Genomic DNA, 22,796 nt, shown 5'->3' with positions numbered 1-22,796 from the left:
TCGACAAAATATCTCGTCTTGGAAATGGCAGTTGCAGCTAGAAAAGAGTTTGCACGTATTAGCTTTAAATTCTCTATGTTTTGTTTCCAATCTTTCCTACGTTCGCGCATATGATGCACGGGAAAAGTCCCGGTGAAACCACGCAATAAGTTTCAGAACTTTCCCATCTTTCTAACTGAAACGATGCTGTGCATGGTGGAAATAATAAACATTCTCCCTCTTTCTCAAAAACCCTTTCAGTTGCTTCGGTTTTATTCGATTATCGAATTACTTCTAAGGATTTTTTTTATAGCATAAGCCTTGTAACATACGTTGCCACTGTGATACACTATTTTCTCTCCATTGTTTGCTTTTATACGTTTACTTGTGTCGTCATTCGAATTTCAGTAATTTCTTGTAACTTTTTAATTCCGGCAACCGTACTGGTCAATCGCTGTGACGTATTTCGTTGACAAATTATACATCTGCTCCCACCGAAGGGCTCTTCTATGCATTAACGACTAAGTTGAACACCTTGAGTAGTAGTTGTTGCAGAAGTATCAGTAATCCTTGTCCCTTTTCTGAAATAATAAAAAGAAATTCTATTACCTAATATAAGTTTCCGTGGCATATAATTAAACATATACGGTACAAATATACTCGAAACTATTTACAACGAATTTGGAAATAGTTTTATCAGATTCTACAACACCGAAAATATAGGTTTATACTTTTAAACCACTCAAGAAGTTTCAGTGGTTCCCGAGATAATGTGGAAAGTGTTATAGAAGCCGCCATATTGAAAAATGGCTGCCAAGGATAAGAAATAACGTACAGGATAACAGATGGCCACCTACGATTTTATTTTTATGTAGTCACTGTTCATCTCATTCCAGCAATAAAGTTATCCGGACCTAGAAATTTTTACGGGGGTATAGGCTGGGAACTGGATTAATAGATTTTTATTATGCATTGGTATAGTCTCAGGTTGATATACAAGATGAGGCATAAGTCGGTTAACAAACCTGAAGCACACGAACGGCTTGGCGTTAACACTTGGTTCATGGTATATGTTGTTCGGGCGGGTAATAAATAATATTGAATAACATGGTTGCCATGGCGGCCATCTTGGAAGCCGAGATCTTGGATCCAACTATGGATTTTTAAGTAACAATGGGAGCACGTGAGGTATCGTTTGACACGAGCCCGATCTCAGGGAAACAGTGGTGCAGTCCATTTTCATATACCATTATTAATTAAGAAGTTACTGCGTCACAAAGGGTGAAAACTTAGCATTACAGCATGTATTCTATGTGCTGTCCTTCTTGAGCAAGACACACTGCAAGGCGCCTCTACCAATCCACATGGACTCGCAATAGCATGTCCGGATCGACGGTTTCATTATATTGCAGAATTCGCAGCATCAGCTGGTGGATATCACGGATGGGTTCTTGATAAACCGGATTTTTCAGATGGCCCCAGAGAAAGAAGTTTAGCGACGAAAGAACTGGGGGTCGTGGTGGCCACTGTATTGGTCCCTGCCGTCCTATCCAATGTCCCGGAAATTATCTATCTAACCATTGGCGTGAACATAACATAGTGAGGTGGAGTCCCGTCTTGCTGGAAAAAAGATGGACAATCACTGTCATCATTCAAGAGAGCAGGGAACACATCATCCTCAAGCAGATAACTATATTTCTCACCAGTCAGGATGCCGTGGATGAGGTACGGTCCAGTAATGCGCGTCCCCCTGTGGTGTGGAACCTGGGGGCCCCGGGTTCCACACCACACTATGACCTTTTCCTCATCCACCTCTTTGCTGTCTTGGCGCCAAACTGGATTTGTGTCATTCCAGTATCTGTGATTTTGTTTATTGACCCCTACGTGGACGAAAAAAAAATGCCTCATCACTGAAAAGAACACGTTGTGGTAACATGGGATCCTCCCCACATCTTTATGTAATCCATTTTGCAAACTGCACTCACCTCTATGGATTATCTCTTAACCGCTGCTGAAGTTGCAGCTTGTATGGGTGCCACTTGTTCATATGCAGCACCCGTACCACTGATCGCTGACTGACTCCTGTTATAATGCCACACGACGAAAACTGCGTTTTGGGTTTTTCACAACAGCAGCTAACACTTCTGTCGCCTTGTCGTCGGCAGTAGCGGTCCGTGAGCGTCCAGATCGATCCTTGAACATTACTATATGTGAGATGTTCTCCCTCTTGGGTGAGATGCATTAAACTCAGCCGCAGTCAGATCATCCATCACTCTTCTCCACCATCTGGATTCGTTCTGGGATTGTAGCGACATCTTACATAACATGGAACAACACAGAAAAACATGTCGTAATGCCAAATGTTCACCCTTTGTGACACAATAACTTAACCAATAACGGTAGATGAAAAATGTACTGCACCACTGGCTCCCTGAGATCGAGCTTGTGTCAAATGATACCCAACGTCCCCCTTATTTAAAAGTCCAAAGTTGGATCCAAGATGGCCGCATGGGAACCAAGTCGTGTAATATGGTCCATTACCCATCCGAACAACACATACCATGAGCCAAGTGTAAACGCAAAGCCGTTCGTGTCAGGGTTTGAAATAACCCGGGTTTTTTTAAAAAGCCCAACCCACCTGGGCCCATACGGGTATTTTCGGGTTTACTTTTTTCGGGTTTTATTGGTTTTTTGTGAAGTATTTCAATGTCTTTGGAGTAAAAATGTTAAAATGTGATTTATGTTTCAAGATTGTCACAACTTGCAACAATTTTCCATTTACTGCTGGTTTGAAAAAAGAAAACGGTCGCCATTTTGAAATTTTACGTCTGATCGCCGTCAAAAGATATGCAGCTAATTTAGAGTCTCTCGTGCTTCGACTCGGAAAATTTCAACGTAAAAGACCAAAAATTGCTCTTTGTAGCATAGATACCGAAATGATTAAAGAATGTGCTCTTGTACTATCTCAGCATCAACGCAATGACTACTGCACACATAAGAAAGCTAACAATGGAATTAAGACCATTTTTACGTAAACATGAACTTTTTTGCATTAAAGGCAACAAAGGAAACAAATATGTAATAATATCAAGGCAACAATATAGTAAAAAATCCATGAATGTGCTCGTAAATCCCGTTTTACCGTGTGTAAAGGCAATCCACTACATTCTTTGATAGCAACAACCAACCACTTGATTGATAATTGTCCAATAATTCCTGATGAAGTTAAAAACAAAACTAAAAATCCATGATCAAGCCTTACCCATTATATATAGTCTTCCAAAAATACATAAACCCAACGTTCCGTTAAGACCTATAATAGCTGGTTTTCACCACCCTACATACTTACTTTCAAAATGGTTGTATAATAAACTGGTATCTTTTAATATCCCAGTCAAATATACTGTTAAAAATATCTTAGAGTTAAAAACATGTTTGAACTCGTTTGTCGCGGCAGATTCTATCCATATGGCATCTTTTGACATAGTGGAGATGTACCCATCAATACCAGTAGGCTTTACAGGCAGTGGAACTTGCCTTACTCAAACTAAAAATAAACCCATACGAAATTCAACTAGTCTATCAACTAATAGCTTTTTGCCTTAGAAATAATGTTTTCCAATTTGAAGATAACACCTTTCGTGAGGACAATGGATTGGCCAACAAATGGGCAATACTCTTTCCCCAATACTTTCGAACCTGGTATTGGACATGTTCGAAAACAACATTCTCCCAAAATTTCCTCATATTAGGTATTTTCGATATGCTGACGATACCTTAATTCTGTTCAAGGAAAATCAGGATTTAAAGAAGTTATTTGATGAATTTTAATCAGATACATCCTAGAATCAAATTCACGATGGAACTTGAAGAAAATAGAGTTCTTAACTTCCTTCATATTACCATCAAAAGACAAGCCAATAAGTTTGTTACTTCAGTATATCGTAAACCTTTTGCTGGTACCAAGTATATTCATTTTAAGTCATCTCATTCATAGCTTCAGAAACTGAATATTTGGAAAAACTTCTTCAGGAGAGTTCTACTTTCTGATCTTCCTGATGACCTCAACCAAGAAATTTAATATTTAATTAAAATTGGACAACAAAATGGCTATCAAAAGTCTTTATTACTGAAATGGTACAAACAGGTACAGCGGGAGATCGACGGCACCCATCACCGGCCAACAACAAATGCCAAAGAAGACAAATGGATTGGTGTCCCTCTGGTTCTACATATTTCGGCAAAAATTAAGAAGGCATTGCATAAATATAACATCAAGGTCTCCGAAGCTCCTCCTAAACTTATAGAAAAATTTATTACAAATTTTAAATATTTTTTTACTGATCTCCAACAAAGTAGTGGCGTCTATAGGGTAAAATGTCAATGTGACCAAATATATTGTAATGATTTGGTAGGGTCAATAATGGACCGAGATTTATCCCCTTAACCAATTTGTTGTAAAATTTGTTAAATACAGGTGTCTTTGATTACAGAGACTAAAATAGTGTCTATCTTGTTATTGACCAGATGAGAGGAAGTAGTTGTTTTGCACGGTGCCCCTTCTCTCAAGGCAGTCTCCAAGGCACCTGCTGGTTCTGATAAGTCTTGAAGGATGGCCCCCTTAGCTAAGGCAGCTTCGCGAGGCTTGGTTGTAGTAAGGATCCCTAGTCCAATGCGACCTCAGGTAAGGATAGGTGTACTCCTAGTCCAGTGCGACCTCAGGGCTGGTGTAGGTTATTTGATCAGTTGATCGACTGATGCTGGATCCCTCGGTGGTCGGGCTTTTATCTGTCCTCTTCGGGTCCTTCCGTGAGGTTCGTCTTCTTTCGACATTTCTCGGTGTCTTTCGTTTCGGTTTCTTGTCTACTATCAAGAAGACACAATCAATAGCACGTGTTGTGTTGACATGTGCTTTTGTCATGATGTGGGGATGCTTACAATATATAGGTCAAACAAAAAGAAATATTTATACCAGAATCGCTGAGCACATTCGCACGTCCGAATCTCGTAGCTTACAACAGTTATCTGGATTGGCATCACATCTCAAAGAAAATAACCACAGCATTGTTAATTCATGTTTGATCGAAAAAGCAAAAACAGCAACTGAACGGAAAATTAAAGAAGCTTATTACATTCATAAGGAGAAACCGGCACTCAATTCAGATAAAGGTGACATAAATGCCATTTGGAGCAATATTTTTGCTACTCATTTTCGCCGTCTGGAAGATAATGAAATAACAAAAAAATAGTAAACAACAGTGAACAGTGACAAGTGAATTAATATTAACATATGTCTAATTATAGTGACAAGAAGATTTTTACTTCGTACATTTTTAAAATTCTTTTTATGGTTTAAATTCTTTTTGAAGTGTGCCTAGGCTTACGATGAAGACGATGTTCTTCGAAAGTACTTCCTAGAGAGATAAGGTTTGTTTCCTGCGGTGACTATTAGCCTTTTACTTACATTATTTTTAATCATTATCACCGCTCGCAATATAATGATAATAATGATAAATAGTTTTATTGTTGAAGTATTCACTTCCGGTGCTTTGTGCGTTGAATTGCGGGAATTTCCCGAGCACTCCTTTCGCGACGTTTTTTTTTTTCTGTCTTTCTTCGAAAATGCAGCTTTCTTTGCTGTACATTGAAACTTCCACTAGTACGGAAGTTTGAATTCAGCACTTGAAATAGTAAGCGTTACATAGTTTTCGGAAATCTAAACATTAAGCTTCTTAAATTTGGCAAGAATTTTTACGCTATTGCTGGTGTTGATTCTACAGAATGCTTATTTGAAGAGAAGCAACAAATGACTGAACTAAACTGTTGTTGTTGGACAACCAAATTTTACTGAAGAATACTTGTGTTACCATCAAAGGTAATCAAAAATAATGCTAGTAGTTTTACGAATTCACTCCATATTTACTGGTAGTACCTGCACCTATGGCCTTAAAACCCATCAAACGTATGAGAGATAACGTCCCTCGGCATCACCAAGTCGGCGAGCACACTATTCACGAAAAGTATTTTCTAAAATATAAAATTGCATATTTTACTTCAAATAGGCTATAAGTACAATCTATACATTAATTTGTTTTATAATTATCTCAAGCTAAGGTAAGTTTTTTTAATTTTATAATTTTTTATTTTTATTCATTCTACGCATTCAGAACTCTATAAAGGCCTTATGTTGAATGTTGGTGTATCCCTTAACGTGAAAGCATCTAACTCGCCCAAGGAAAGTCCAAAATCTGATAAAAATCACTTTCAATGTGAGCACCTTAGTTGTACTAATTATATACTAACAGAAAGCTCAAAACCCAGTGAGTTTTAAGGTGGGTCCAACCCGAAAATCCCCGGTGGGTTTTTTCGGGCTGGACCCACTTGGGCAAAACCTGGTTCGTGTGCTACAGGGGTGTTAACCAACTTAGATATGCCTCACCCTTTATAATATAATCACGTTCAAATTTATAAAAGAAAGAATACTTCAATTTTAATGATTAATAAGAAACAAAATACTCCATCAACCAACTTAAATAATAAAGAAATGAAACAAGATAAAACGTTATGGTTTCTATTATGTACTGGTATATGTAGTGTTATTTTCTTGTTTAAGTTTTCCTGATAATATACCTATGTATATAAATGTGCTTTACGCTCAGTATTTTTGTTTCTTACTATCATTTCTCTAGAATAATGAAGTAAAATGCGGGGAAAAGTGATCGAAAAAAGACACAAAGATTTTGTCTAGTGTAAATGCAGAGCAAATTAATCTCTTTCTTTTCAATGTCCCTTGAACATAATCATGAACCTTCGTAGCCTTGCACTTCCGCACTCTAATATTTGTCAGTGTAGCATTATATTATTATAGATTCCGTAAATAATAATTAAAAAAAAAAAATCGTTGATGTCTTTGCCGTTGCCCCTTCAGTATTCGCCTCTACTCACTCTTGAGAATCTGGCATGGCTACAGCAAAACAAGAAGATACGCTTGAATTTAGATCATGTGTAGTTTTTGAAAAAATAGGAAAAAAAAAAGAACAGTTTCCTGTTAAACTTAAAAATTGATGCTGTACAGAACAATTTCACTTACTAATGTCAAACTGATTCTGAAATATACGCTTTTAAGCTTTTCATTATGGCATTAGAACAACGATATAATATAGTATGCTTAATAAGATATAGTTTAAAGTATCATTGACTTTTAAATTCTAGTTTCTCTTTGAGAGAAGCATCGTCCAAAGATAAGACATATATTAGTCAATGTAGACCACATCGAGCTAAGCGAGGGCACGGTGGCTCAGTGATGCCCTCCCCGCTGGTTTAGTGGCAAGCTCGTGCGCCTTTGTGGTCTCGGGTTCGATTCCCGGTGGGAGAGCTTTTTGGAATTTTGAATATTCCTATGTGTCTGTGTTCGTGTCCCTGACGTTCAAGGTTACTGGAAATAACTGTAAAACGAGTATAACCGAGTAGAAAATGAGAGAAATTACTGAGATACGTTCGGTGAATCAGTTAACTTTTAAAAAAGAAGTTGTGTCCAATGAATATATATATATATATATATATATATATATATATATATATATATATATATATATATATATATATATATATATATATATGTGTGTGTGTGTGTGTGTGTGTGTGTGTGTGTGTGATATGTGCTGAATTAGTCTGATCTCAAAAACAGTCCATTGGGACTGGTTATCTCTATATGTTTGCTGGTTGTCGGCGAAGCTTCTGCATGCTTTATTTTACACTCGTTAGCTCAAGATGGTCAGGGAAACAGAAATACACTGCCATCCTGCGATGAATTTCAATTGGTTTCACATCTCCACTCAGGGGCGGACTGGCCCACCCTGCTACCCTGCAAATGCAGGGTGGGCCCCCCAAACAGGTGGGCCCCCTCCACCAATTTTAAAAAGATGTGCTCAATTAAACCTATCAGCATCAAAAATATGGCAGGGTAACTCCCGTAAACTTGCGTTTTGTATAAAAAAAAGTATGAGTGATTTTCAAGCAGAAGCCACATTTAAAGCCAAGTGTTTGGTTCAAAAATGGTGTAAATTTGAAACCATTCTTGTGGCTTTTGTTTTCAGCCAACTTTTTCACCTATGTACACCTACTTCGCAGTATTTGCAAAAATCTGGTTTGGATTACCTAACGGCTACAAAAATGATTTGTACGTTACAATCAGACTTAAAGCAAAAACGGAACGTGTTTTGTTCTATTGAAACTAAAGCTATGGAGTTTGCAAAGGACTTGAAAAGACAATTGAAGGATGCAGGATACGATGTTGCAGTTGAAACTTCTCTCCTTGCAAAGAGAATACCAGTAGCAACTCTTCAAGCAGACAAGCTTTCCCATGATGAGGCAAGAATTTTAGATTCTCCATCGAAAGTGTTTCAGATAAACGTTGTCAATATTATTTTCGATACTGCAATTGAGCAATTACATTCTCGGTTTATCTGCAATGACAGTCTCATGAAGGACATTGCATGGCTGGATCCTACCCGTTTCCATGAGATAAGTACTTTAGAAGAACTACCTGATTCAGCTTTCAATACTCTACCACATTATTGCAAAGTGGAAAGAGAACAAATTCAAGAGGAACTGCTCCAATTTGCTCGTCATTATAGGGACTATAATCTACCAATATGTAAAAAGCAGGATATTTTAAGAAATGAGCATGGCAGCGAGCAATATGATCATAGTAGTGAAAAAGAGGAAAATGAAGAAGAGGAAGATAATGAAACTGAGAGTGAGGAGGAAGATGAATGGAAATGCAACCTGCAAGACAGTGTAAAGTGTGTCTAGTTTGTGCACTGCACCTGCTTCACGAATTAAATCTTTATGGTCCATTATATCCATCGTTGTATAAAGCGTATAAGTATGTTCTAACTCTATCGTGTACCCAAGTATCATGTGAAAGAATTTTCTCGATTATGAAAGTAATAAAAAATCGGTTGCGTTCATCGCTTGGACAAGATTTGTTGGAAGACTTTATTCTTTTATACATAGAAAGATCATTTACGTATGATTACGACAAAGTGATTGACGATCTTGTATCTAGCTCCAAAGAATTAGGTAGATATTTGAAATTGTGATTGTAACTGGGACATAATGAAGATATTAATATTAGGATACATTTCTGGCATTCATATTAATATTATATTATATTAGGTTACAGTATGCAATTCAATAGAACATTTCAACCAATTTGATATTAGAACTGATTTATAAGGAAAGAAACTTACATTATTTCTGTCAATGCTTTAATTATTTAGTGTTTCAAAGTTGACTTGAGATTAGTTTTTACTTATTGCACATGTATATATTTTGGGTTTTCTAAAACATGACACTCATTTGTTTAAATAAATGGTTTAATTTCATTACATAAAAAAACAATAGCACTATATAAATAACTGAAAGCACCAATTCCGGTATTGTGTGTGTTTACAAAAAAATGATAATGCCAATTACACACTGTATGAGTTACTATTAAAATGTTCCTATTTCAATTTTTTTGTAATTAATGTTTTGCTTTTGAATGAGTATATGGGATACTATTTATGGGTTCGAAGATGGACTTTTATATGTAATACATATGAAGAATGCCAAGTACATTTTTATACAGTGGGCCCTCATTTCAGTTTGGCAGGGTGGGCCCTATGGTTGCCAGTCCGCCCCTGTCTCCACTGCTCTAAAACCGGATCACCGAACGCTGTTCTAACACGGTGCATGTGGACAGTGGGGCAGCGATCTTGATACTGATGCTGCTGTATTCATCATTCTTCCAGCAACACTCTGCCACCTGTCGATCATTAAGTGCAATTCAAGGCATATTACTGCCACATATCGAATCAATCACCCAACTTTACGGCATTTGTTTGCATTTTTAAGGTTTTCATTTGATCTTCCCTCGTACATAGAAATATTATTCATTCTAGTTTCGGAACTAAGTGTAACTTAAATAAAAATATATGATGAAAGCTGTATGTTGCCGATTATTAAAATATAAGTGTTTGCTTTAGTCAAATTTCATTTTTATTTAAGATTCGTACAAAGTTTATTAGTTAATTCCTCATTTGGTGTTATTCGTTTAACCATTTGTTTTACTTATTTTCTTCTTTGTATTTACTTTTATTTTTTATTTATTTATTTATTTATTTTTTGACAAGCCAATCACTTATAGTAGTGAAAATTTAAAAGAAAGGAAGTTTTTATTGAATTGAAAAGACTCATAGAGGTATGTAAAACATTTAGTAGTTAAAATGTATTAAATCAACGTTGATACGATTAGAATTGCATTGTATTGCTTTACTTAATTTGAATATCTTCATTTTTATATTAGAGGTGGAGCCACCATCATGTGGTCCTGATGAATTTCGTTGTGCCTACCCTCGTTGCATCCGAGCTGAGTTCCGTTGTGATGGGGACGATGATTGCGGAGATTCCAGTGATGAGTATGATTGTCCCAAGAAATGGGGAAGCTGTGGTGCAGGAGAATTTCAGTAAGTCCGTTAAGATTTTGCTATTGTATTTCTATTGTAATAATTGATAATTATGTAACTCACATAAAAATAACTTATATAACAATAATACTTTGAGAGTTTATTGAATAATTTCCATAATATACAGTAGTCATAGGAAGTTTTGAATATTGCGTATAAGTCAATATAGAAATCCGAAAGAAACGAAAAAAAGAAAGAAAGAATGTATGAAATACCACAATTGTAGTGCTTTCGACAGGACACGACTTTTCATATTTCCAATCTGCCCATAGTACTGAATATTATTTCCTTCTTTATTATCCTGTACGTTGACAAGTTATGGCTTTTGTGTGATACAGATAATAATATCGTTCTGTCTGGGAAGGCCCTGTTCAAATCTTAGTCATTTAAAAGAGATTCTAAGGTGTTAGTCGAGGTTATGCAGTTATAAAACCGATCATTGAATGATTGATCAATTCATGTCTGCTGAGTTCATTGGCTGATTTATAACAACATAAATGATCACGTTGTATTCTATACCTTCTAATTTTTATGCATACAACACACAATACATGTACATTGCCTAGTATCACAACACTCCAAACCTTTTACGAGGTGTGTGGGTAAACTGAATTTCAATCAAGTACAGTTGCTCCCGTTACGTAGAGAGTATGGTTGTGCAACGATCTATTTTCAATCGAGAAAAATATTTTTTGAAATATTAAAGTAGTGTTTGAATTACTAAAATCCCTCTTCTTCAGAATAAGACAAGAACTAGAAGAAAGAGAACACTTTACGTTTGTATAATAACTGCATGAGATCTACAACCATACGTGCTAACGTTGGGCATATAGCAGGGAGCTCCTGTTTCTTCACATGCAAAAGCTCATTTATATCTACATCGCCCGGATTTTCTTGTATTCTCGACAAGTGACTGGAATTATTTGACAACCGCCAGAGTGTAATTTCACAATGTTAACGAGTTTTTCCACCGAGCAGCTATAGACTCACCTATTCCTTTTGGATAAATGACAAAACAGATTTACATTAATTTGTCCAATGCTTGTATAATACATTTAAAAAATGAAATTTGTAGTTTTACGTCCCACACTTATTCTCTGTAGACTAGTGAAGATGGATGAAATAATGAAAGTGAACGATTGTAAAATCATTGATGAAATTGAATGTAGGAGAAAACTCGGAGAAAACCCTCGGACACGGTGTTGTCCATCAAGAACCCACGTGGTTGGGGAACAAACCAGGAAGTTGCACCAGAAGTGAGTGAATGCTCTGTCACCGATCCATTGTGGTTGATAATGCGATCCACATTTGATTGAATATTTTCTTATATTCATATTAATTGTTCCTTCTTTAGAATTGTATAATTATTCAATGTTTGTTTCTCCTTATATTGATATGATGTAAATTCTAGAAAGTCTTTCAGAATTACTTCTAATATACAGTAAGTAATTAATCTTACTTACAATATGATTAAAATTATAACTTAATAGTAAATCTTAAAACATTATTTTTAAAATGCTTCTAAAAATTGTTTTAAAAACCATGCACAATTTATAAACTTTCACAGATGTTGAAACACATTAATTTTTCATGTTTTTCATTACTGTATTATTTTAATCTTTTTGCTTTATTACTGCATTATTTTCATCTACCACAATATTGCAATTAACAATATATAGTTATCTCTACTTGCTTTATCTTGTGCTGCTGGAAGTATATTCATATTCTACTATTATCACTGTCACAAAGTTTGGAGTGGCGCTGTAGGCATCCGGAGTGGCACAGTGCTGCCATCTGTGCATAAAGCGGAAGATGCATGTAGTGTGTGTTTGACTGCTCATGACATACGTTGCTATTGTACTGAGTTCTGATGGAGTGGGGCGGTTACGAAAATCGTGTAGCAGTAATTGCACTACACAAGGTCGGGAAGACAGCAGGTGAGATTTTCAACCTCCTGAAACCCCTACAATCAGCAGATTCGTGTACCGCGCCATACAGCGATACACCGAGACTGGAACGGCAGCTGATCGCGCAAGGAGTGGCAGACCACGAACGGTACGAACCCCGCACGTCCAGAAAGCAGTCGCAGCAAGAATTCGAAGAAATCCTGTTCGAACACAAAGTGTGATGGCTGCTGAGATGAACGTCAACAGAAATTCTATGTCTGGTGTGTTCAGGAGTGACCTATATCTACAGGCGTATAAGAGGCGGACTGGTCACTTTCTGACCCAAACATTAATGTCGCAGAGCGTCCTTAAATCAAAGAGACTGTTGCGGCGTTACGCCAACAATCTGCACAGAAAGATTCTGATCACCAGGGCCCGGATCTTGTTGACAAGTCAACTTTTTTCTGTTACGCATAGGACAAGGCAAGTTCAAATAAAAACGTTATTCATCAACTCTATGTTCTAAAAATATCTTTTTAAGGGTCAACTTTTGGTCACTTTTTGCCGTTTTGAAGTTTCAGGTCATTTTTTAAATATTTTAAGGTAACTTTTAGGTCACTTATAGTCTTTTTATTCTATTTCTCCTACATAAGGAAATCTTAAAATGAACACTGTTTACGGATGTGAAAAACACGAAGTTTAATGATCTCTTTTCCTGTTTCCTGGCTATCGGGGTGGAGAAATTAAATTCTTAACAAGTTAATGAAAACTAAGCTGTAGCTGGTTGACGAAAAGTGGGAGTTGTTAGGTGGCCAAACAGAGAGTTTTGGGTTGTTGACCACAAATGATGTGGTCACGTGAATAACTAAAAATGGATTAGAAGGCGTACAAAGATTTTAAACAGGGTTTTTATCTATTATTCTCATGTAGTGTACACTTGCGAACTTTTATTGTTTAAGAGTGCTTCCAAGTTTCAACTCGGAGTGAATTGACGTTTTCAGTATCTACAATGCCGTACAATGGATTGATCAATAGATATAAACGATCAATGGACTGCAACTAACTGAAACAAAACTTTCTGAACATGAGTGAGAAATGTTAATCAAAATCCAATGGATGTTTTAAAAAATGTCAATATTTAACGAAATAAACAGTTAAGAAAACGCAAGTTTTAAGGTCAATTTTTGGGAATTTTAGGGTCATTTTACAGGAATTTTAGTGTCATAGTATAGGTCACTTTTTAGAAAATTTTAGGTCAACAAGTGCTGATCACTGACGAAAAGGTGTTCACAATTGAGCATGCCCACCACGCCCAAAATGACCGTGTGTATGCCACGTCATATACTGCAGCTGCTGAGGCAGCTCCAAGGGTTCAGAGGGCACATCATCCTGCCTCAGTGATGGTTTGGTGGGGAATGAGCTACTCAGGCACAACCCAGCTGCATTTTTGCGAAAAAGGTGTTATAACATCTGCCAAAGTGTACCAAGACACAGTGCTAACACCTATAGTGAAACCACTGTCTGCTACCATGTTCCCTGGAGAAAGGTGGACCTTCCAGCAGGATTCCGCTCCAGGCCACAAAGCGTAAACAATCCAGGAGTGGCTGGCACGGAACGTCCCCGACTTTATTTCTACTGCTGATTGGCCTTCTAGCAGCCCGGACCTTAACCCGTTGGACTACAAACTTTGGGCAGTCCTTCAGGCAAAGGTCTGCCATAAACGGCATCCATCTGTCGACAGTCTGAAACAATCCTTGACCCGAGCAGTGAACAATTTTCCCATGGACGTGGTGCGTAATGCCATTGACCAGTGGCCGGATAGACTTCGTGCCTGCATCAAGGCCAAGGGGAGACATTTCGAAAAATGATTCGTGCGTCAGGTGTACAACATATCAATGTAAAACCTGACCAAAATAAATTGCCTTCATGTTAATACTCTCTGTGTTATTCACATTCAAACTTGTGACAGTACTTATGATATAACTAGGTACAGTTATCTCTACTTGCTTCATCTTCTGCTGCTGGAAGTATATTCATATTCTACTATTATCACTATTATTATACTTATCACTGTTATTACATATTCTATTATCCTACAGAATATATCTTTACAAAATAAGAAGGAAAGTAAACAATTATATTGTCTGTTGACAATATTCCAATAAATATATAATGATTAAACACTTCCTTAATGAATACTGCAAATAAGATTGTTACTAAATACATGCTTACCTAATAAGTAAGATCCAGCTTCACATTATTATCTTATATTCTTTTCCGTCTATTCTCTTCCCAGAGGTTTTCTAACACTTATCATCATGAACTTCCCCACGTGAGTTACTTGTCTCGTCTACGTTGAATGTCTTTATACATTATTGAAATTCCGCATTGTGTATCTCTGTTCAGCCATTTGTTGTTTATTAACATCTAATAAAGTGAGCCTCTACCAAGTGCCAACAACCTTCTCGGAGGGCAGATGAACGCATGGAGGTCAGAGCACCTTCATCTGCTTAGGAGGTAAAACTGTCCTAAAAGATGGATGAACCACAAGGTGATCAGTAGCATGGAGATGTGAAAAGGAAATTGGAATACTACCAAACTATCTTTTTCCCAGGAGGGACGAGAAATGAGAATAAATAATGATGATTCTTCCTTAGGTAAAACATTCCGGAGATAAAATAGTACCCCCTTTCTGATCTCCGGGTGGGGACTACTCCGGGAAGAATCATCAAAGGAGAAAATAATAATTTTCACTTCAGCACAGGAATCTGCAACTTACGAACTCTACGACGTGTGGATAAACTTGAAAATTTAAAAGTGGAAATGGGTAAATGTAAAGTGAACATAGTGGGCTTGAGAAAACTGAGATGGTCAGGAAAAGGTGAGATAGTGCGGAAAATTGCGCAATATTCTAATCGGATTGCGTTAACGCCGAGAATGGTGTCGCGATGACAATGAAGAACGAAGTAGCAAGAAGTGTAACCAAAGTGGAATATTGCAGGACCGCTTAACGTTTGTAAATCTAAGTGCAGAATTAGTGGATATTGTAATAATACAAGTGTTATGCCACAACCGACCATGATGACAATGAAGTAGAAGTAATGTATGATGAGTGACATACTGCATCAGGAGGGAAGAGGCGGCCGAATGCTTATCAATTTCTGCGAGCAACATGATATGGTGGTGATGAACACGTGGTTTAAGAAAAGGAAAACCCAACTGAACACATGAAAAAGTCCAGGAGATAAGAAACGCTACCAAATCGATTACATTCTTGACAAGCAGCGTTTCAGGAATAGTAGACGAGACGTGAAGACACTATTGGGAGCGGACATAGATTCAGATCACAATCTCCTAGTGGTGGAAGTGCAAACCTGGTTAACTCAATCAAGAAAGTGGGAGGAGAAATCGAAAGTGGAACTTAGAGCGACTAAGAAGTATCGACAGTAATGTGAAAGAAGAGATTGAAGAAAAACTCTGTTCAATGGGAGAAATGGTCGGCACTGTAGAAAATAGTTTAGAAAAAGTCAAAACAAATTCTGCTTGACACACTCCATAATAACATTGGGAGGATGGAAAGAACACTGAGAAACTATGAATAACTGAAGCGATGCTTAAGAAGATAAAGGAACGCAGAAGGACGAAAAACACGAACATCAAAAAATACAGAAGGTTGAATTATGAATTGAAAAGAGAGATGGACAAAGCCAAAGAAAAGTAGATAGAACAGATATGTTTAGAAATAATGGAACTCCAACTGCGCAACAGATATAGTCTGATGTATCAGAAACCACAAGAATTAAAACAAAGCAAACAAAAGTATACGCACAGTTGGAATCGAAGATCAACAAGGTCATGTAATCACTGACCATCAGAGAATCCTTAGAATTTGGGAGGAATACATAAAAGATCTGTATAATCAGAAGAGTCGCCCCAAAGATATTGCAATCGAAGCAGAGGAAAACGTTTAAGATTAAGAAAAAGGGCCCAGTATATTGAAAAGTGAAATAGTACAAGACATCAAAGCCATGCGAAGGAAAAAGTTCACTGCAGACGACGACATACCAGTAGATTTGCTCAAAGGATTAGGAGACAATGCAATGAAAGTACTGACTTCACTTATTAACAAGATCTACCTGAGAGGAGACTGGCCAAAGGATTTTCTTGATTTTATAATAATTGCATTGCCCTAGAAAAAGCAAGCAAAGAAGAGTAGCAATTACAGAATTATTATCCTTATTTCCAACACTGAAAAATTATTGCACGTATATTGAACAGGCGGCTGGAAAGTAAGATAGAAGAGATGTTAGAAGAAGATCAATTTGGATTCAGAAAAGGAAAAGGCACCCGAGATGCTATAGGATTGATCAGAATTACATAAGAACAAATTCTGGATGTAAATGAAGAGTTGTGTTTGTGCTTCATTGACTGGCAAAGAGTTTTCGACCGGGTCAATTGGACGAAACTTCTGAAAATACTTAAAGAAATTGAAGTCAAGTGAGAGACCGACGATTCATTCGAAACATGTACGTAGGACAACGAGTGAAGTTTCTCTTGAATGAAGGATAAACCAATAGTTTGGAGATCGGAAGAGCAGTCAGACAAGGATGTAGTGTGTCGCTACAATTATTCAATATCTACAGTGAATAGGGATGCGCTCGAGTCGAGACATGTCTCGAATCTCGACTCGAATTCGAGTCGAGATTCCAGTCGAGACACACTTTGTAAAATTCGAGACGAGTCGAGACAAACGTATTTCTCGACTCGAATTTTCGAATCGAGACACGAGTCGAGTCGAGACGGCTCTTAAAAATCTCGACTCGACTCGAATGTCTCGAAAATCTTTCTATAATTTTTAATATTATTTTGAAGAAAGTATTCACTCAGAAACAGCCTTGAAACCAATTCCAGCTTTCATTCCTTCAGAAAGGTACAGAACGCATAAAATTAATAGTTAATCTTTAAAGATCAAGATTTAATTTTCAGGTCAATTCAGTTAATTAGAACTAATAGTTAATGTCGTTGTATTTGGTTGTACTGCAAATATAATGATAATAATAATAATAATTGATTATCCAGTTTGTATAAAACTATTATCCGTAGTCTAAATCTAGTTTGTATAAAACTATTGCGATAAAGTGAACTTCATAAATTCTTTGAATGAGCAGTTGGTAATCTATAGTAATTTAGCATAGTTATAATTATTGTGTTTTCGTTCCCATGAACGCAATAGGGTTACGTAACTTCTGGATTATTCGCTTTCCCAACTATTCTGAGGCTTTAATATGTTGCAGCATATCACGAGCTACGGATAATATATAATGTAACATTTGTTGAACATCACATATTATGATACGAGACTATTTTACATAGTATATCTTATCTAATATAAATAAAATAAAGAGTTTGTTTGTGTGTTTGTCTGTCTGTCTGTGTGCGACCTGGGGACCAGACGAGTGGACCGAGAGTTCCCAAAATTTGGTCACGGGTACCTTAGTCCAGGCCCCAGATCAAGACGAAGCCTTTTTTTTAATTTCGAGCCAGGGGGGTCTCGGGGGGGGGGCGTTTACAGGGACCGACCTGGGGACTAGACAAGTTGACCGAGAGTTACCAAATTTTGGTCACGGATACCTTGGTCCAGGTCCCAGTCTAAGGCGAAGCGTTTTTGTCAAAATTGGAACCAGGGGGTCTCAGGGGGGCGTTTAGCGAGACATGTAGTAAAAGTAATCCAAATTGATCGACATTAGTGTCAAATCCATAGTTTTCACGGTCGCTGAGATCAATGGTGACACTTCCATCAGCGATGACTTGCAAATTCAGCTACTACTGTATGCGGGCCGGGTGTCAGCGGATGAGGAATACCGAGACATGTATAAATAGCCCATATTGATTGATACTAGTGTCAAATCCATAGTTTTCGCGGTCACTGAAATGAATGGTGATACTGCCACAGGTGTTGGCTTCCAAATACAGCCCCCATGCGAAGAATGGGTATATTAAGGTAGTATTACAATAAATGGACTGCTTGGATGCCAAGAACTAGTACAGATAAGTACCATTCACTTCTATGAATAGGTATTTTTTAAAAGGATTTTTGTAAACACTAAGTTATAAAACAATGAACTACATACAGTAGTTATGGTTTTGATTCCAAACATAAAAGAAATATGGATTGTTCATGAGATATTGAACTTCAACTTTCACTCCTGGAAAATTTCAATTTTGGAGTTAGGCCACTTGGCATCAAAGCAGTTCACTGTAAGATAAATACATTTCGCACATTAGTAACATAGTTGTTCAGGGCCTTCGATTTCCATCCTCTCAAATGAAAGCTGAACGATTGCTTGATACATGCTGACTATATAGGAGAAATAGTGTATTAAGTTTTCGAGCTTTGGTGCGTATCCGTATTTACACTCTGATATAACTTTAAGTTCACACTCAAATCGAGCTAATTGTTTAATGCATTTCGAAAGCTTTTGTTTTTATGCAGCTCATTAAGGAAAATCTATTTCATAATCGTAACATTTATGTACTAAGAAACTATGAACGTAAAGTGGACTCGACCTAGCCCCGTGGCCGCTGTGACTCAGTGGCACAGCTCTCACCCTTGGTGTGTGAGGACTCTGATTCTGTGTGTGTGTGTGAACTCCGCGGCTAGTGTACGCGTCTTTGCCGCGGAAGACTCAGGTTCAATTCCCGGCGCGAGCTCATGTAGTTCGGATTCCATGTTAATCAGTAGGTCTACATTTCATATATTCTCGCTGCTGAAAGAGACGGTAAAGTCAAAATCAACTCAACAATATATATGTGTGTGTGCTTATGTGAATTTCCTCGTGGCTGTATGGTTAACACATACGCCTTGATCGCGGGAGACTCTGGTTCGATTTACGGTGGAAGCTCATGAAGTTGTTACCGGTATCCCACTTTAAACTGTAGATCCATGCCTCATATTACCATAGATATAATATATATGCCTTTGATACACTTATTTTCCGACTTGGAAGCCATCGAAAATTTCCGGACACAGAGTCCCGTAGACCGAAAATGAGAAACATGGGTACAGAGTAAAACAGCCATAGAAATTTAAGCTTTTTTAGGCTAACTTAATCCTTACATATAATGCAATAGCTTGGCCAAGTTATAATGGAGGAAATGCTATCATTGCAACACTCTGAGAATAGAAAATGTTCGTCAGGTATTACAATCCCCCTCTCTCCTGCAGAATGAAAACCCTGACTAAAACTCAATATATATATATATATATATATATATATATATATATATATATATATATATATATATATATATATATAACTATTTTGTGTAATGTAACAAACAGTGGCGGATAGTATTCATGTTTCCTTGCAGAGGTCCTTACGAAGGTTCGCTTCCATCTTCCTCTCCCCAAGAACTAAGATAAATTAAAAAATTGCTATTACTTGTTAATCTTGTACAAAGGACGCAATTAAAGTCCCAGTGTAACACCCCTTCACATTTAGATTTTTCCCCTGGAAGAAAACCAGTTATAATTGTTTCTCGATTTCTCAGTCTCACCTACATAAACATACGAATAGAATTACAGGATAGGACATGTTTAGAGTGCTTGCACGTGACATCTAACTATATTTCTCATCAAATGTGTCACAGATGAAAATTTCCGTTTGTACTGCCTCTATTTTCTGGTACATATGTTTCATTTATGTTATGTTGCTAAATTCGTTAGGAAACAAGTACAGACTGCGTCTGTGTGCCTGACAAAACGTAAATGTACTGGATAATTACTTCTTCACTTTCTTCCAAAAAAAAAAAGTAACCCATCTCATGTCGGCTAACCAAAGGAGGTAGCGGACCAAAGATAGCCGTTGTTTACCTAAGGTCGTTACACAGCAGGGGTTTCATTCAGTCAGAGGGAAAAGAAATATTAATTTAAGGTTTCTACATTTGTTTTGAACTGCAATATACTTCTTCCTTTTATTTTAAGAACCATTTCCTTCTCATTTGTCTGCACCAGAAAAAAATGCAAAAAAATCACTAGATTGTGCCTAATGCCCAAGTACGTACTAGATCACTAGTTCAATAGTAAAATCACTAAATCTAGTACGAAATCATAAATGTGGCATCCCTGGGTTGGAGCGAAAGTAATGGTTGGAGTAAAAACTAGTCCGTATTTCTACTGCGTTCTGTTGTTGAATTCACAGAAATGTTCAAAAATAAATTCAAGAAGTAAAACACGATCCTACAAAATACTGTTTACTTGCTTACTGGTTTTAGTATTGTGAACTGAAACTCAAGTGCGCAGTCATGTTGAATACTTCTGTCCCTTTCTACTTTACAACTTGAGGTGGGATGAGTCGGAGTCGGAAGTGGTATGTATTGTTTATACTACTTACAACGTTACCCCCCACATAAAATATAAATTCACCCTTTCTCCCTTCCCTTTTTCGAATACAATGAACCGACTCTTTTGCTGAAGAAAGATGCTAAAAGAAAATTGAAACATCTGTGTCTAAACTTTCTTTGAAGCGCACTCTTTTGTATTTGTAAGGTTTTGCGAGTGTTTTCGAGATAGCCAAATCTTTTACCATGGACTTCTGCTGCGAACTGACCGTGAGTAAACACCCGATCTCGCACACGTGAAATGGGTTTGTTGTTTTCAAAACAAATAGGAAGTTACCTTGTGCTTTTGCATTTTTGCACGCACACAGGTACCATTGTTGTTTTAATGATCGGAAGAAATATCAAAACCATTGGATATATATGATACAAAACAGCTAACAGAGGGAGGTAAAGATAAAAGTAGGCCTATACCAAGTTTTCCGCGTGGTACCACTATGGAGAATAAATATTTGATAAAGTCACGTAGATGCGCTTAAACCTATTCCATCTGTCTCAGGAGAATACGTACAACATATGTCCGAATTCCATATATACTCTTTCTAAACTAATGAGTAAACTCTTTAAGAACACCAACTGATATATATAAACAGGAAAGAAGACAATACTTTATACTTCTGTCATTTGGTACACATCTCTATGAAGCACAGCTTGTTTCTTTTCGAAATAGCTCCTTCGTGTCACAGCTGTGGTTAGTTTTGTTTTGTGTTAGGATGAAAGAGAGAAATGCAACATTTGCTTCGCGGTGAAGTTATATATATTATTAAGATGAGCGGTGATAAGCGAGGTTTAACAAAGAGTGCCTTTCGGATGCACAATTTAACGGGTAGTTGCAGTCCGTGTTGAGAATCAAACCAAAGCTATGTAAGACATGTTAATATTGAGCTCTTTTGTGGTAAAAGTGAACTTCAGAAACACACAAAAGACTTGAAACATCAAGCTAATGTAAAGCAATTGAAAAATAACTTACCTATCGCTGCATCTTTTCTGTGGCTAGGAACATGCAGTGTGTAGCAACAAGAATCGTGTTAAGGACTTTTTTTTTCGAACATAACATTCCCTTCCACACCATAAAAGACAATTTAATGTTTGTTAAAAGAAAGTGCATATAATATTTTTAAATTTTGTTTGTGATCCTATCATGCATAATTATAAATAATGCCTTTCATGCTACGAGAATGAGTTCAACTATACGTCATGGCCCCTCTAAAGCGGGGCCGCGGGGGCTCAGTGGTAGATCGTTCACCTCTGGTGCTTGGGGACCGTGGTTCGATCCCAGCTCGCACCAAGTGAACTTTGTGGTGGACAAACACCGTGTGCGTGGGTTTCCTCGGGGTTCTTCCGTTCCTCCCGCTTTCTTCATTCCACGATTTCACTAATTTCTCATCATCACCCCTCTCCTTTAGCCTAACCGGCATAACCGTGGGACGTAAAACTCAAAGATTTCACTTCATTTTTTCCCTCGAAAGCGATATTTTTCAAAATTATTTATTGTTAGATATTGTAAATTTACGGTATCTATTTTAGTGGACGGGAAATTTTGCATCTAATCGGATAATTTCATGGCTTCTAACAGGAATTCGCAGTTACGAAATTTGCATCACTGTCTTTTGAAAGGATCCCTAGAAAAAATACTACTAGAAAATAACTGAAAATACAAAATGGATTTGATAGCCAAATTCACGTCATCTTGGTGCGTCATCATTTTTCTTTAAATATTTGTATTTAGTGTTAGATTAGAGTTTAGTGTCCCTTTCAGCATCAAGGCTATATGAGACGTGAACTTACAAATTAACGTGTGTTCAGAACCACAGGAGTTCCCATCGGAAATCGAACCTAGGTCTCCCGCACCAAAGACGCGTACGCTAATCATATGGACAAGGGTGTTCGATATTTAGTAATGTGTACATAAAGTTGTGAAATTGCGCTTGTATAATGGAATGCAATTCCTTCTACTGACATAAACCTTCACAATACTTAGCTGGACAAAGTATCTTTAAAAAGAAAATGTCACTCTTTATGT

At 37.2% G+C, this 22,796-nt stretch overlaps 1 protein-coding gene across 2 annotated transcripts in view; it reads left to right on the top strand.

Moving 5' to 3' along the window:
• The window catches only part of Lrp4 (LDL receptor related protein 4), an 872,950-nt gene that overhangs the window by 633,756 nt on the left and 216,398 nt on the right, over nucleotides 1-22,796 (top strand). For both annotated transcript variants that reach the window (XM_081751909.1, XM_081751908.1), the window contains exon 5: nucleotides 10,331-10,490. In XM_081751909.1, the coding sequence (XP_081608035.1) occupies nucleotides 10,331-10,490 (160 nt within the window). The remainder of the gene's footprint in view (nucleotides 1-10,330; nucleotides 10,491-22,796) is intronic.

Source organism: Thermobia domestica, chromosome 3, assembly GCF_964235325.1.
Source record: "Thermobia domestica chromosome 3, izTheDome1.hap1.1, whole genome shotgun sequence".
Lineage (NCBI taxonomy): Eukaryota > Metazoa > Arthropoda > Insecta > Zygentoma > Lepismatidae > Thermobia > Thermobia domestica.
The sequence above is the reverse complement of the archived record's forward strand: the minus strand, read 5'-3'. Positions and strand labels throughout refer to the sequence as shown.